The following is a 17,590-nucleotide window of genomic DNA, read 5'->3' as shown; positions in this document are numbered from 1 at the left end:
TCTCTATGAAAGATGCTTAAAAACAAAACAAAAAAAAAACCACTGGAGATCGCATTATGTTTTTATGATTTCGTTGTTCAAGTACTTGCCCAAAACTTTTCCCAGAAAACTACATCCAGTAAAAAAAGTGACAGTGAAAATTTCCGTCGAACCTCGAGCTTTATAACTATCCTAAAATAATGATCCTTTTGGTTTCCCAAGAAAAATCGGCACCCGTATTTCAGCGAAAACCACCGATCTCATCTCATGTCCCCCAAGTCGATTCCTCGGTTGTAAACAAGATGGGGGGGGGGGAGGACACGAGGGGTGCGTTCGGCAAAAAGCGGAGATCGCAAGTGTCCACACATCAGATGGATGAAAACGACGTACCTACGTACCGAGAGAAAAGGAAGGAGGCGAGCGGACGGACGGAGGTGGTGGACGGCAACATGGCGAGTTGGTTAAAAGCAATGCACGTCGCGCGCTCCCGACAGTCCCGCCAGAGGAGAGCCGCCGGCAGGTTCGTTCGTCGCCACTGCATCGATTCGTCACGGGTAGCCTCCGAGGCACCACCCCCGCCAAAGTCTTCCTCTCCTATAGTCTCGGGAGATAATCCCCGGCTTACTCCGGGAGGAAGCGCGCGAGTTTCCGCACCGGCTCTACCTGCTGATAGTTGATTCGTACGTGCCGGCACGGCTCCGGAAGAGCGGCAGCGCGAGTGACGTTTATTCGTGTGTACATGTACCACCCAACGGATACGCAGTGCCATCGTGGACTCGCTCGTTGAGACATTTTTTTTTTTTTTTCCAGCTGGGCGCTCTTTGGGCACAACTTTGTCGCACTACGACGCGCACGAGAAATCGGTAAGGACCATTAATATCTACGTAGTCGAGTGATCGGTACGCGAATCGCGCGCGCAAAGCACGTGATCTCCAGCCAGAGTCAGGAAAATCAATCTAATTCGCAAATGGCACGGTGCGAAGGTCGATTTTTCTCTTTCACTCGAGAAAACCCCACTGGCTATAACCTGTTACCGTCATTGTTTTTGTGTTGTTTTTTTTACCCTCCCAAAGCGTGAAAACGCCTTGACGCCTGTCGCATACAAATGTCAGAAAACAGTGCAACCTTCTCGCGCTCTGCTCGTCGCGACAATTGCTGTTGCCTAATAGCATTTCGATCGTCGTTCGAACGCCAACTTTTTTGGACTGGGTGTTCAATTAACTCTTTGTCAGTCCAGTTTGTCTTATGAAACATCATCGACATTAAATCGTTAGGTATACAAATTTATAATATAGTTGTACTTACCATGAGAAAAAAGTACCATCAGAAGAATACGTATATTCGTTGTTTCGTTTCGGGTGCAAAGTATAGAGGAAATTTCTCGAAAGGAGTGCCCGTGGCATCGCAAACTTGAGCACTGGCGTATACAAGCGTATACATATAGTGGGGATATAGTCGCGAGTGCTAGTAACGTTGTAGGTAGCTGGAGATGATGGTGGTGTCGTTGCCGCTGCACCCACGTCTATGTATCACCTGCTCGGGTACTCTTACAACTTGCCGCAACATCTCAAGTGCAGCCAACTTCAAAAGTTGCCACTAGTGGAAAACTTTTTTTTCAAAATAAAACTATCCTTGATAAAGCAATTTTACATTATAAATAATAGAAGGTCATGGGAAAAGTTAAATGTAAATGCCTTAAAATTAAATTTATCCATACCATGTTTTCTTCTCGCTTAAGCAAACAAAAATACTGCATTTATACTTTAAATCACGATGTCTCGCCGACAGTAGGGCTGGGGCTATTCAATTTATTATTTAAAGTAGCCTACTAGTTTTAAAAAAAAGTTGTGTCAAAAGTTTTTTTCTATACTTATCGTTGAGGGAATGCACATTTCGAAATGTCATCGGAAAACCATGTGGTGGCTGACCGATACCACGAAAGCTTTGTGGGGTTACAAGGGAAATTCAACAAATTGTACAAAAAGTGCGTAACGCACAATTCTTCACACCGTCAAATGTAGTTTTGTTCGTGTTTATTTTTTTTATTTTCATTTTTTTTTTTTTTTGTGAAACTCTACGAGTTGACTTGCCTTCGATTGCTTAGGCACAATACGATTTTCTAGGCACGTAAGGAGCCAAAGTTATTGCACAACTCGCTACCGACAGTGGCTCTTTAGCTGGGAGCAGCTGATCGCCGAGTCTTTCTGTGCAACGTGTATTGGTACGTACTAGTATGTACCAACTAGTATGAGCGACTCCACAAGTAAATAATCATTCGATAAGTATATATAAAAGCTCTGGAAATAATTAAAATCAAGTTTTTTTCCTTTGCGTCTTTGGAACTGGTCTTTTTTTTCATTGCTATAAAACAAATTATTCTTATCTTGCCTTGAAATCCGATGTAACACACGGTCATTCAAAAGTTTTTTAATTTTTTCAAGAAATATTTTTTTTTAAGTAGGAAAATCCGTCTACTTTGCTGTCCTTTATCCTCAATTTTTTAAAGAAAAAAAAAAAAAATTAATTTAAGTTTCAAAATCGTTAAAATGATTTTAATTACTTTCAAATTTTTAAAATGTGTAATTTTCTTGAAATCACTTTATATGCACTCATAATTTTCCGAGTGAAGGATTTCGACCTTTTTTTCCTAATACGACTGCAATGTTATACACGATGAGTTATTTGTTTTCGGTATCCGACGTGTCAGAACACTGCTCGTAAAAGTGTCGCTTCCAATGGTATTGGTACATTATTTAGGTGCACCTTATTGGTTTCGGTGTCGCGCATGTGTATAAGCACACACATCGAAAATTCTAACAACTCTCTTATCGGCGATGATAATACAGTTATTATGCTTATTAAATACTCGCTCGACGTTTTATCTGAGCTCGTGCGTGTTAATTGGACACGTTTGAAGAGTACACACAAGTCACTAGTTATCTTTGACAAAAAGATATGTTGAAATTTTTTTTTTTTTTTTTTTCTCATAGATGCGAGCAAAAAAACCCTTGTGACATGCCAAAATGGTGCGTAAAAAACGCTTAAAAAAATCAATCGATAAAAACCGTAAAACAACGGACAAAAAGTGCAGTAGCGAGGTCGAGCACGTGCAACTATATAGTTACTTGTATACCCGTATATTAATTTTGTCCTGTACATAAATGCACTGATAAAAACTATTGATTCATTAGGGTCGAAGACCAATTTTTTGTCACCGTGTAGCCATACCGATTTTTCGATTTTCCACTTTCTGGCTTAGAACAGCCAATCGCCACAACTTATCTGTGCTATGATATCAGCGTCGACAACGCGCCCAAGGTCCTGTTGGTCATTTGCATTCGCGGATGCGCATCGCTACTTGATATAAAAGAGTAGAAAACGGGCAAGGAGAAAAAAAAATCCATCTACTCGCGGAATATGGTAAACCCGGGAATTTCAATTCCACGTCTGTATAGTCGATCCGGTGTGCTAATCGTGCAGGTGATGCGCGTTCGGTTCGTTCTAAAGAGCTTTGTTGTGATTCAGTGGAAAAATCGTTTGTGCGCCGGATTTTACATTCAGAACTCGTGTACACCAGGCACGCCTGGTTTTCTCGCGTGAATTATTGTTGTCGTCGTAGTCGGTCTTTCACTTTATCTCCGCGCGTTTGACGATTTATCGAGTACAGCCGATGGAAACCCGTGCCCGAGCACTTTATTTGTATTCCGAAAAGGGAAGCAAACGAACCACGGATGTTTACAACTTTTCCAAAAACTCGTACAATGTCCGAGATAAAAATTACTATTTCAAAAGCTTAAACGTCACACGTCATGCAACAACGATTTACTACTGTGCTGATGGTGACCATTTTTTTTTTTTTTTTTTTATACCATAAAGTTAAAAGTCACTGTGATGCAAAAGCACTCAAAATTTTACTGTCTATTTTGTCATAAAAATTTTAAAGAACGCAAAATTGGACATGTTTACGGGGTATAGAGGCAGTAATTTTTGTGCTAAATTTCGAGGGTTCGTGAATTGACCAGTACGCGAAATTAATGAAAAACAGGTATTGGCTTCAACGAAACGTGCTTTAGATGCAAAAAAAGTACATTTACATGAAAGATTTATGCACGCCCGAGTCCAAGTACACCGAAGTTGATATTTTTTTTAGCCCAACCAGAAATCCTTTATGTTCGAAAAAAAAAAAAAAAAAAATTATCACGTAAAATCTCGAGGAAATCTTGAGATTCTTTTATCACTGCGTCAACCTCATAGATACGCAGAAACGCGCACGAGTGCATTCTTCCGTTCTAAGATCTTTTTTTTCGTCCCCCCGTTTTTCACGCGCATTTTGTCACGTCACGTCGACGTACACGCGGAATTTCTCACGAGAAGAATCTCATCCACACCTTGTCACCCCACGAATTCCGCAAAATCGATTGAAAAACGTTGTTGACGTCAGGCGACGTATCCTCAAAATTTTCAAAACTCATTATCGCTCTCTCGCTCGATGATTACCGATTCGTGTGAGCAGACGAAACGAGCAAACAAGCTTGCAAATTAATGTTCTCTTTGAACAAAGACAAAAACGAGTAGCGCATAAGAATTATTTAAAAGGAACGTAAAAGAAAAAAAGAAAAAATTACTCTTGCAAACTAGTTGCTCCTTTGCATGGCAAATCCTCGGAATTCATCGGCCAATAAAAAAATGAGAATACAGAGTGGGTTTTTTCTTTCCGGATCTCTCGGCTGTATCTTTTTTTTTTTTTTTTTCTTTTTTGCGTGTGGCTTGAAAAATTATGTAAAACTACCCACACGATGCGTCGCGCGGAACGACCGATTTGGTAATCTTTCCTATGTACCCACTGATTTGCTGCGTTACGTCACATCGATTGATAAGCCATCGCACACATAGATGCGTGTCGCATTATTTCCAAGTTATGAATAATGCATCCGAGCCGTTCTGCGAGATTTTCTCATTATCTTTAATGGAGCCATTCTATACCGAAGCAGACGTTGATGAAATACTTTTGGTAAAAATACATGTCCAGGAAGTTAAGGCTGTACTTCCTTATTTTTAAATTTGAAAAAAACCGTACGGTGCATTGATCAAGCTCTTTTCTATCGTAGCAAAGCACGCGCCGTTTTGGTAAAAGAAAACCACTTGGAAGATCTGCAAAGTAGCCCTAGTCTGTAGTCCTGCACACCCGTGTCAAGTGGGCATTATCCGCAATTGACTTTTTCTTTTGTCGCGCCCAGTGACCTCGCGATCAAAGAGCCAGAGAGTCGCACCTATACAACATACACAGCTCGTGACTCGATCGCAAAGAGGAGGAGGAGGCGAATGTTTGCAATTCGCCGTCTAGTCGCCTTTACTTTTACGCATCGAGAAAAAGTGTGCCAGAGCCATACTTGCACGTGATGCGTTTATTACGCGAAATTGATTTTTCTGTCTCTCTTTTTTACCAAGTTTTACGTTTTATTCTTTTTTACTTTTGGCTTTCTTTCAACATAAACGTTTTTACCCTTCTTTGATGAAAATCGTACGATTAATCACTTACCTTCTTCTTTTTCTTCTTGTTCTTTTAAGACCTACAGTTGTAATCAACACTAATCTCAATTTTTCCCGATTGAGCTAACAATATTTCTCTGTTTTCATCGATACGACAATAAGTTGTTTACGAGTGGGATCTATTAGATTTTTCTCCCGAGTCCTATCAATCGACATGTGGATGAAAAAACACTTGAAATGAACGCTAATGAAGCATGCATGCTATCCATTCATCTGGTCTCGCGTGAAAATTGTCCACAAATCCCAACGATGCTTGTGAAAGAAAAAAAAAAGAAATCACCAATCAAAAAGGGGTGTTGATCCAAGTGTACTCGAGCTTGGAGTCACTCACAACCGCTATATACATTACGTACGGCAAGCATGCACCTATACATGTGTATACAATGCACCGAGATAGATACCTAGTGCGTTGCGCAACGAGCATCAGCTCGAGCGTTCGCCTTTCCCGCTTATCTGGGTCTAGGTCGGCCGGCGCGCACATATATATGTGCACCGCTTGCCAGTTGGCAGCGGCTACCCCGTCTTCCACACGTCGGATCCTTTTGGCGAGATTCGCTGGGAAAGGATTAATAACAAATGAACCGGCCAGCTTTTTTCTGTTTTTTCTTTGCCAGGTCGTCAATCGTGTTTTTTTCGGGGATCCCATTGTGATCGATCCACTTTTGAAATACCTCAATCTCAACGCATAGGTATACATTAGAAGCAATCATTCATATGACTGGAAAATATACCATTCGTCGCGAGTGATTCCATGTCAGTGACGCAACGGGGACACATACCATGGGTGAATCACACTTTTCCCAATGGCTTTTCACTTGCTCTGTGCTGTTGGTGTTGGGAATTCCAATAGACACGCGGACAATTGAATTGCACAAATGTATACCCATACGATGCAAAATTATGGTATAATCATAAATAATGGGCCTTTTAAAGTAAATACTCGCGTATGAAACCGTAAAATGAATTCTTCGAGGAAAACGCGTAAATTTCAAGTACGTTTTCAGGGGGTGGGGGGCAATCGATGGTTCAAGCTCTTTGGAAAAATGAATTTGTGTGACATACATTCGAGCACATTTTAAGATCCTCGAAGCCAATGACTATAGAGGCTATATACATTGTTTTTTTCTCTGAAAACTAAAATACACGAAATCGCCTATATTATATTGTGCAAGCGTCTCTTCGTGAAACGCTTTTGCTTTAAAAACAAAATCAATAAAAGCAGTAGCACACCGTGCGATTGGTACAGCCGGCGTCATTGAAAGTATCAAATTTCGACAACAACCGCCAGCCGAAACCTCAAAACGGAAGCCCTGCAAAGAGAGACGCTGATTAATCCATATAGCTCCTTGTCGATCTTTCCCGTGACTGGATTCTCTAAAAGCCACCTGCAGCACATTTACTTTCGCTCACCGCGGCGGCGATGAGAACCGATTGAAAGTCTCTCTCCTGACGCTAAGTATTAGGTATATACTCCTGGTTGTTATTGTTGGTCCAGAGTGAAAAAAAAAAAAAACCAATAGTATATATTATATATCCACACCTGGAGAAGAGACGCAACGCGCCAGGAATGCATGGACAACAATGCACAGAGTAGTCGTCAGCGTGCATTACGCGATGTGATTTCATCTTTTCTTTTTATATATATATATGTCCTATCCGAACTGTGACTCTCATTATGTCGTTTGTAAATAATGCGAAACTGATGCAATGTTTGAACTGCGAGTCCTCCGCGCGAATCGCAATACGTACACGGGCGGGTCCACAAACACACTCGATCGCCACCACGCGCTATACATCACCTATAAAGGTATAAAAAAGACGATTTATCGGTTGTTACCGTATATCATCGTCATTATTTTTCAACTGAGTTGGATCATATTTATACGAGTACACGATACCCACGCAAGAGAGAGAGAGAGAAATGACACTTGCCTACTTACGCGCGTCTTTTGGTCCTTAAGAAGCTGCGCCTATGTGTATTGTTTGACCAGATGATTGACACCTGCATTTTACTCGTTCGACGATGAAGAAACATCTCAAAGGAGATAATATGAGACTTGACCTTTGTCGAGAGCTATATGTGGGTATACCTGCGTAAATTCCTCGTTTGTACTTATACTCTGGAGAGTCTATACCTTTATTTCTTCATCTCCCCATGGACGTTGCTGTATACTTATGGTATATAAATGCCAGGACGAGATTCTCGCAGGGCGTGACGATAAATTCACTCGCCAAAGTATATGCAGTGATGTTGTCTCAACCACTTACCACGTAACTAATGTAATTGAAAAACGATTCGCTTTGTCGTACGAATGGAGAGAAAGACCACAAGAAATGTTTCTCTCGCGGCTAATACGAAAGTGATGTCCCATATTCTTCCCCGCGGGCTCTGTTTATCATCCGTTAAAACTCCGATTCGCGCGATGATGCATTAAGATTACGCTATCTCCTAATTACATAAGCCATGTGTACATGTATATATATACATCCTATAGGTGCGTGCGCTGTCTATCCTATACACGCGAGTATGTGTGTATATTGTTTTGAAATCGCGTTGCCGATACACCGCCATCACCAAGTCCCATTAGAGGACAACTCGCGCATGGACGTTTCAAGCAGTAGATATTTGAAAAACGAGTCACGTCCCCGGTATATTTATATATATATGCCCCTTTCGTACCCGGCTAATCGATCGCCTCGACGCCTTCTGCGCGCGTGCTTTTTCTCCTTTTGAATATATCATTGAGCTTCCTCGATTCATCTGCATTGGTTGGGTAAAAAATTTTCAATCCACCCTGTCGACTGTACAAACAAACTACCTGCACGCGTCGTAAGGAACAAGTAATCACTCAAACGCGAGGCTAAAAGACAGCAATTATACTCGGAGGAAATGTCAAAAAGATGGTTCACCGCTTGGGGCCTAGTTATTCATTTCAACATTTGTTGGGCTTATCTCTCTCTGTCTGAAATGATGTACACTTTATGTAAAAAATCCACTGCAGCATATTCCACGTGGTGTAGCTCAACTTGTTTGATTCCGAATTGCATTTTGGACAAACATTGTAGTGGAACGTTAGATGATGCTCTGTATGTACAATTTAAAAATTACCTTCGATGTTTACGTAACGCTCAAATGGCAGATAGTACTTTCCTCCCTCACTGCATGGCGACGGTGGTAATTTTATACTTGGGTAAAAAAAAAAAAAAAAAAAAAAAAACACACATTGTCAACAACTAAATCAAGACTTTTTCGTCGTATAGGTACACGCAGTCCCTCAAGCATCGTACCTGCTGCTCGGGACACTCGACTCGCGCTGATACATTTCTCCCATCTCCCGCATCAGGAGAGGAAAAACAGTAAAGCTTTGTCGAATATTTTTTTTCTCCCCCGGATGCCGAAAGAGTCTCGAGTCGATTGTGGGCAAACAAAGCCGTGGCGCGTGCTTATACACACTTCAGGATCCTCAATTTTTATAACTTACCTGTCCAAACACATCCCACACTCATTCGTCAAACGGTACGTACAACCTTGCATAACAAAACGTAATAAATACGCTGTGAGGCAACGCGCCCCGTTGATTAGCTCGTCCCAAATTACGTGTCCCCACATTGCCAGGAGCATATAAGGATTATTTTTTTCTTCTCTTGTAGGTATACGCGCAAATCGATGATCGTGAAGAGTAGGCATACGTACAGGGACGATCGTCCAGCGCGGAATTGGCGCCTCGAGCGAATCGACTTCGCGTGACCGAGGACTTGTTAAAACTATACTATATCACGATGTATTTGGCTCCCGGCTTGTTTCGCGTTATTCAAGGTGTGGGGGGGACGAAACTTCCTCTTTTGGGCCCCGAACTCTCTCACGTAGGGATCTGAAAAATAAAAAACTATACATAGATTTTGTTTATGTCATTGCAAACGTACTCGCAATAAAACATACCGATATGAAAAAATCGGTAGTGATGTACAGTATAATATTGTATATACTTTTGCTTGCATCTTCCGCGAGTCATGTAGAGTTTATTGGATAAGTCAAAATAAAGTTAACGAGTGTGTGTGTGTGTGTGTATGTGACTCTTCTAACATTTATTTGTCCGCCACCGGCGCCTCTTTTAGTCATTTACAATATACTTGTATACGGTGATCGAGCGCCTCGTTACAGCCGAAGATCTCAAATTATGCCTCGAATTATGCTTGATGGCTTCGGCACAGTCTGATTCACACTTGGCGCTCTCTATAATATACCGTCTCTCTCGCGCGAGCGCGTCTTCTTTCATCGTGTTATTTTTCTTTCTTTCTTTCAACTATACTTGCTGATTATATAATTTCGGTGAAACTCAGCTGACACCGTTTGCTATATACAGGCCTTGATGGTACCAGCCGGTGTTTTTGCAATATATATATATATACGTGCGAACATGCCTACATGTGTTATATGTGTACAACGTATATGCGCGGCGCGTGCATTACATTCTTTCGATGGTCGTATGTAACATATACACTCACGTGTGTGCGTTTTGCAACAATGCCGTGTATATATGTATAGGTATCGCGCGCAACGGCGAAGGTTAAAAAAAAGAGTTGCGGCTCCGATTCGCTGTTTACGTTATTTATCGTGTGTGATGGCGATTTTTTCCTTTTTTTTTTTCCTTCCAAGTTAATCAAACACACAGAGCTGCAAGTACTTATATATACGTGCGGCGCCGCGAAACTTGTGTAATGTATAAATTATACACTCAATTGTAAATCGTAGGTGTGTAGGATTTTTTTTTTTTTTTTTTTTTTTTACAAATCACAGTTTGATACGTTCACACATAAAATCGGTAAATTCTTGTATCACCCGTAGGTGAATGTTCGAGTCGATCGGCGAAATGATTCTTTTATAGCTTTATTTATCCTTTCGCTGTAACGTGAGTTATAGCTCTCCGATCGGTACAGCGACAGATCTCTCATTTCCCTCTGGCCTCCGTTACTTAACGTCAAGCCGGAAGAGTCGAAAAGAATCACTTGTTCTGGTGCTATACGCTCCCGTGTGACTAGATATCCAAGCGCAGAGATCGTTTTGCGACCTTGTCAATGTACCTATCTACTTGTCGAACCCATCGCATATATAGCCAATTTTAATCATCAAAATTATCACGCATGTATTTTTCTACATCCTGTATCCTTTGCTTGATATGCCAAGTAGCACCTAGCTTATCATTATACTCGTAAAAAACCCTTCGCACTTTTGTTAATTAAGCTTCTCAAGCTCGTACAAGAGTTTGTCTCAAGTTAGATAGTTTTTTTTTTTTTTTTTTTTTAATTTATTTTATCAACACCTAACTGAGGGAATACTGATATCTCGCTAATATAGATGGATCGCATCAATTAATGGAAAGAGATAGATACGGACGATTGTCTCGCGCACTTGCTCGTAACTCCAAGTAATGCACATTCAAACAACCGAGCGTGACGAAACACTTTGTGGGACACACTTTGTCGATCGAGATACACCGAAAAAAAACAAAAAAAAAAAAAAACGATTTTTCAAACCGTTGCATGTATTTCAAGTGATTGAGGGTAAAAAAAAATTCATCTATGCCGCGTATATATACGAGACAAGAGCAAATTATCATAACGACACAATTTTAAAGATAAACCAAAGTACGATGGAAGCGCATGTATAGAAATGAATTATTACAGCAAGTAAATGATCCAAATGACACATGTATGGGTTTGTTTCTTCGGGAGTCTTTTTTTATTTTGCTCCCGTTCTCTCGTGTTTTATTGCTCCCTTGCGTAATTGCTCGCGTGACTGGTGACGCCGACGAGGAGCTACCGGCAGACGGATGCTGTTGCATAAAAGAGCTGATGTATATATACAGAGGAGGGATGCGGCGGAGCACACAATCGACGCCCTCGTCAGAGTGTACACGGATGATTCGACGAATCGGCGCTCGAAGTTGAAAAAACCCCATGCTATTGTTGCATCTCGGATATTCGCCATGGGACCTGGACTCCTCCTCTTTTTATTTCCACACCCAACGATTGATCTAAAAATTTCTCATAAAAATCAACCGAGTACGAGAGCGTATCTATATCGAGAGCAAAAGCGCCGACATGTCAACACTGAAACAACGGCACTGCAGATGTGACATCGGCGTCTATGGATTTTAATTGGCCTTGGAGAGTTTTTTTTTTTTTTTTTTTTTTTTTTTTTTTTTCTTACCTGCACATGTGTGTATACAGTAACAATGGCAGCGGCAAATAGTCAGTTGCGATCAGCTGATGTGACAAGTAGTTAAAAGTTTTGAAAATTGTGATCGATTGAAATATACCGAACTCTTGATTTACTGTATATACATATGCAGGACACGTGCTGGACTCCCCCGCAACATTTATAAATGTTAGCTGTACTCCCTTGTACGTGTTTTTTTTTTTTTTTTTTTTTTTTTTTTAATGTATAATATAAGTGATAAATAGGAGTTTATCCAACTTTCAATTTTAACGAAACTACAGGTAGGTGACTATACTTGATCATATGTGAAGATTAGATAAAAAAAAAGGTTTGTTCGCACGTTTCAAAAGCGTAATTCGTCGTATTGAGGTCGGTTCACATGCACGGAAAAAGTTTATCACACGTCTCAGGTCCCAGTGGTAGGCATGCATTCGCCTCTTCAAAGGAGTTGCGTACCTTGTTAGGACATTTTTCTTTTACATTATTATCTAGATGGTATGCGTGTACTCCTTCTGCCTAATTAACACTAATTTTTTTTGTTAATGAGCTATCCATCTCTTACAAAGTAGATACATTGTTCAATCGATTCTCGTATCAATGTTTTCGTTAGTAAAAGCTTCAATTGAATGACTATGCGATAGTATCATTTGAAAGCAACCCCCCTTCGCAAGCTCTTCGAGGCGCATCAATCGAAGAAAAAAGAGACCAGACGAAACTGTGGAGAGCTAAAAGTGAAAAAAAAAAAAAAAAAAAAAAAAAAAAAAAAATACCTACGCGGTAGCCCGATGGTTATCCAACCGACCGTTACCGGCGCGAGGTGGTTTATGTGCCCATAAACATAAACCTCACACGTACATCGGCACACACATGTACTTCAGCCTCGATTCCGTAACGCGCGCACAGGTGATTTTCGATGTCAATGTCGGGTCTCGTCGAGTGGACGACCGGCCGGTCGAAAGCCGAGTCCTGTACACCATACATCGGTATACGGTACATACAATAGGTAGCGACTTTCGATTTCGATGAAGTTTTCGGTGCGCGTCTCACCGAACGATCGTATATATATAAATGTGTGTGTGTGCCCTGGACGTAAGTATACAATAACACACTTGGCGACCTCGATTTCCCGAGTCTCCGAACCTCAAATCGGAGGATCGGCAATCGGCGCTGTACGGTCGGCTCCTCCTGCAAAACACATTACGCGGAGAAGAGTAGCTATATATAATATACCTACTCTCTGGTTAAGTAATACATACGCCCCCGATCACGTATCGTTCGCTTGCGTATGCGCGCATTTTTCAGAGATACATTAATTGTACACCTGTGGTGGAGAGATAAAAGAATTTCGCGGATCGTTTGTTATGGTGTGCAATGTTGTGTCGTGCGTGCCAATATATCGGTATATATTTAACGATTCTTTTGTCTACTTTTAGGAGAAATTAGAAATCTGTACAGAATTTTCGTGTATTTTGATGGTATATGCATACGTATGCAACGCGTATACCTACATCTCTCGTTAGCGATCGGACATAAGAGGAATAATACAATGGCGCGATGAAAGAAAACGTGCGTGCATGTGTTTAAAATTTTAAACAATATAAATATGTATATATTTGGCGATGCCATATATATAAATCGTAAAGGGTTATTGGTGAAGTCAATTCAATGCATGTATATGATTTTTGTTTCAGGAAGAGTTGCGTTTCCGGGCGTCTGAAATAATACACAGGCTTCGGTGGAAGTCTCGGCTGAGCCGCACACCTGCGCAGACCCCGGCCGGAAGGCTCGTCCCTCGACAAAATGTCCATCGTCATGCACTACGTGGATCGGTTACACGAGATGCTCGACAGACACGCAGGTGAGTTTATTGTTTTGAAAATAATCCCTATTTCATGGATGACGATTTTTGGGACCCCAAGGTGACCGATCTGCCGATTTTTATTCGATTTTGCGACGATAGGTCCCATACAGAAAGTACCGTCAACGAAATTAGAACCCACAGCATTCGACGCAGTGCAAATAAAAACTACGTTATAAAAAATATACATCACATTCATGCAGTGGTTTCGCGCTTACCTATTTAGCATACTCAAGTGCGTTTAAACAAACATCCTGTGCACCTATATATACGCATTGTACATAATATACGTAGGCTCGGAATCGTCCTTCTATACTTAACTTGCGCCAAAAGCTAAGTCTCCTATATCCCAGGTTTGCGTCACTCGCCCCCCCCCCCTCTCTCTGATCGTTTTGTTCGTTACTGCACCTCATCATGCGTAAACCTTCCAGAATTGAGATTTCTCATTTCCATACCTTTGCAGCTTTTTCCCGCGATTAACATCCCAATATGATACACCTTGTATATATATATATATATATATATATATACGTTCTGGTAGTAGCTAAGTAACTGACGTACGGCTCATCGCTTGTTTGCCAAAGTGACTTTGCGGCTTTTCTCCCTCCCTTCTCGCGTGTGAATTTTGTGTACATTTATCTCTGCGTTCGCGTAAATTGGCTGATGTCACCCGCGCATACGCGACGACTTTTTAATTTTCCGATGATATACATCACAGTCTTATACGCGTGTATAAGCACGTGAACACGAAAAACCGCGGATGACGCGATTTAGCTGGATCTCCTTTTTCGAGGACCCATATTATTTGCATATTATATCCCCGCATCCAGTTAATGCACAACGTATGCGAACGTATGGAGTGACGACGGCATCGCATTGATATGCAGCACAAGTTCTTGATCAAGGACGTTAGCACGAGCATCGCGATATGTGTGTATATTGTATTGTATACTTGCTTGGCACGGTGTTATACCGAGTTGCGTGTGTTCAATGGATGTCGCGACACTTGCAACGAAAGTTACACGCTCACCAAAGTTTCGGCCTCATATTGTATACGCCTTGCGTTTTATTGCACAAAATAATATAGCGCGTCTCTGCGTTTGCATCTCGACGATTCTTTAAAACGTCATTATAGGAGCACATCTTGACACTCTAGGCGTTTGCGAGATATTAAGGTCCAAGATATATAAAAAAAAAAAAAAAAAAAAAAAAAACAAACAAAGGCGTTAAACACACGACGAGCAATTTCCATGTAAACATTCGCATCATCGCGTGTCGTAGACCCCCGTGATTTCGTATTCGCACGTAGCCAGCCGTGACAAAGAAGAGTCAATAATCGCCGCTGGACGGTGACGATGCTGCGCCAACTTTCCGGAACAGTGGTCAAAATTTCCAAGAAACTTAATCACAGGCCCGCGGGGGGGGGCTTCCCCCGAGTGATAGTGTCAACTCCTCTTTTTCGCGCAAAGTTGACCGACCGGTATATACGAGCACGGAGGGCAAGGTCCTCGCCAAACTCGACTCTCGGTTTCGTCTCCTTTGTCCGGCGCTTTTTTTTTGCGGTAGAACAAACAACCGATGAGCATATCCATCCACCCGCTACCTGGAAACTTTATTTACTGCCGGGAACTGGCCTAACATGTCGTTCATTGGGTATCATGGTTACGTACGATAGCTTTTTGTTTTTCCCTCATTTTCACCGATTCCCCGAATGCCGGTTTTCTTTTTTTTCCTCCCCCCCAACAGTATAAATTAATGTGGCCTTTCGGTTTCCGCAAATAATGAAAGAGCCTCTTCATTTCCCTTCAGCGTGTAACATCGTTTTTGTTCAACTTTCTCTCTTATACTTTGCTACATGAAAAAAAAAAAAAAAAAAAAACAAAGCAAATTGTGCCTGAATATCTCGAAAACCCACTGGTGCAGGTACAATAAATAATGTACGTCGACCCAATGAAACCCCCCGCGAGAGTATAATATAAGATAGGAGTCTTCGTCCCTGCGCGCTTGTCTCGGATTCCCTTTCACCTCCGGAGAAAACAATCCGCGCCCTTGATGTCGTTTTAACACATGTCTACCCGTGACGTGAGTCGATGTACCCCGATGACTCTCGAGAGGTGATGTGCGAGTGTAACAGAGTGCACATTTATACGGAGGATCACTGTAGCCCGGGAATTTCCACCGCAGGTATATATGTACGGACAGAGGTGGTTTGAATGACGCCACTGAAACCGGACGCTGGATTTGCTTATTTTTTTATTTATTATTTTTTTCTTTTTCGAGCTCTCGGCTCCCATCAGAATTGAAGCGGTGACTTGTCGTTTTTACGGTGCGGTGCACTTGAAATTTGAAATTTCAATTTGATGCCGATTGTCTGCGAGTTGCTTGTCGCGTCGTCGGCGGCCTCCCTTCCGAAAAGTACGCGCACTGCCACCTTTCCTCCGTATCGTCTGTATATTATATGTACACACTAGACGACAAAAATTTGGCATTTAAACAACGCCTGATGTGGTGTACATGGTTTTTTTTTTTTGTTTTTTTTTTTTTTTATTCTCTCGGGATAGCGTCAGCACGAGGAAATCGGATGAGCGCACGTGTAGTAACGGCACCTTTCTTTTGGCCAGATATATTGCGTTTTTTTTAATCCATGCTCTTTAGCCCGATGGGTATTTTTAGAAACTATACAACCATGTAAATACATCCAAGAGTATAATATAAAAGTGTTGGAAAAAAAAAAAAAAATTAAAAAAAGGTGTGACTTTGTTTTTGTGTCCCGTTGCAGACAAGCGAACGACAGACTGGCTGCTGATGAGCTCGCCCTTTCCAACGCTCTTTATCTGTCTGAGCTACGTGTACGGCGTCAAGGTCCTCGGGCCCAGGCTCATGGAGAACAGGAAACCCTTTCAGTTCAAGAATGTTCTCATAGTCTACAATTCACTCCAAGTCCTCTTTTCGGCGTGGCTTTTTCACGAGGTGAGTGTTATTATTGCCTTTTTTTTAGTGGTGATGGAAGAACCGATCATGCGCTCACTTTTTTCAGCTCTAATGTATTTTTTTGTTAGCTAAGTGTGCAGAAGGTTGAGGAAAAGCAAGCACTTTTACACAATTTATTATTATTATTATTATCATTATCATTATTGTTGTTATTGTTATTATTATGTGCAAACAGTTTTAATAAGTGTAAAATATATTTTTGGAAATCGATGGATGGAAATAAAAAAAATAAGTACTTAATCGGGAGAACGAATTTTTCAAGTACTCTCAAGATGTTTTAGTTTTCTCTTCCAAGTGTCAAAAAGGACGATTCTGACGTCTGCTCCCGCGAGAAATTTTGCATTAACAATATTTGCGTGATCGCAAAGTTTGGACGGCAGCTCTTGGGTTAACAACCATTTTTTGCGCGCGTTGCCCCAGTCCTGCTGTTTGATGATTCGAACTTTCGTTGTTATTCGTCGTCAAAAGTAAATTTAGTATCATTTGCATTGAATGACGGAATCGTGTTTATAAAAGCGCACGTCGAAAACAGCAACCTTGGAAGCGAAAGTACAGTACGAAAATTTACAATTTGCCCGCCAGAAATAATTTCGATGACCTCGAGGTGTCGGGGCTCGGGACCTTAGATATTCCAATCGGGAGCTGCATAAATGTGCATTGTTCCGATCGTACCGATGAACTCAAGAGGGTACTTATTCAATCGGATGCGAGTTCACTTTTGTTTGGCTTTCGTACTTACACATTGCTAAGGAAAAATAAAAAAAATTCGATCGATCGAGCGTATTTTTTGAATAAGACAAATGAAAAAAAAGGCAGTTTTACGAACTATATGTCATCGAAAACGTATGGCTGTACAGTCACTTTTTTTTCTTTGATAACGTTTTGGTCTCGAAGAGCGCCTCCTGTACATGGTAAGATAATCACCTCTGGAGTTTTGTAATCTCAACACGTACAGTGTACGCTTCCGATTGCCATTTTTAGATCTCGTGTAT

General features: G+C 41.3%; 1 protein-coding gene across 4 annotated transcripts in view; it reads left to right on the top strand.

The window, feature by feature from the left end:
- LOC106640849 (very long chain fatty acid elongase AAEL008004) overlaps nt 1-17,590 on the top strand; it is a 36,751-nt gene that overhangs the window by 10,344 nt on the left and 8,817 nt on the right. For 2 of the 4 annotated variants that reach the window (XM_089598517.1, XM_014355009.3), the window contains exons 1-3: nt 496-842; nt 13,441-13,607; nt 16,387-16,577. In XM_089598517.1, the coding sequence (XP_089454643.1) occupies nt 13,550-13,607; nt 16,387-16,577 (249 nt within the window). In that variant the 5' untranslated portion in view covers nt 496-842; nt 13,441-13,549. Of the gene's footprint in view, nt 1-495; nt 843-13,440; nt 13,608-16,386; nt 16,578-17,590 lie in introns of those variants that run through there. The other 2 variants (XM_089598516.1, XM_014355010.3) reach the window with 2 other exon arrangements.

This window comes from Copidosoma floridanum, unplaced genomic scaffold (genome assembly GCF_036245765.1).
Source record: "Copidosoma floridanum isolate Cflo_tuat_1 unplaced genomic scaffold, Cflo_Japanese_pri ptg000006l, whole genome shotgun sequence".
Taxonomy (NCBI): Eukaryota; Metazoa; Arthropoda; class Insecta; order Hymenoptera; family Encyrtidae; genus Copidosoma; species Copidosoma floridanum.
This window is presented reverse-complemented; position numbering and strand designations above follow the sequence as displayed.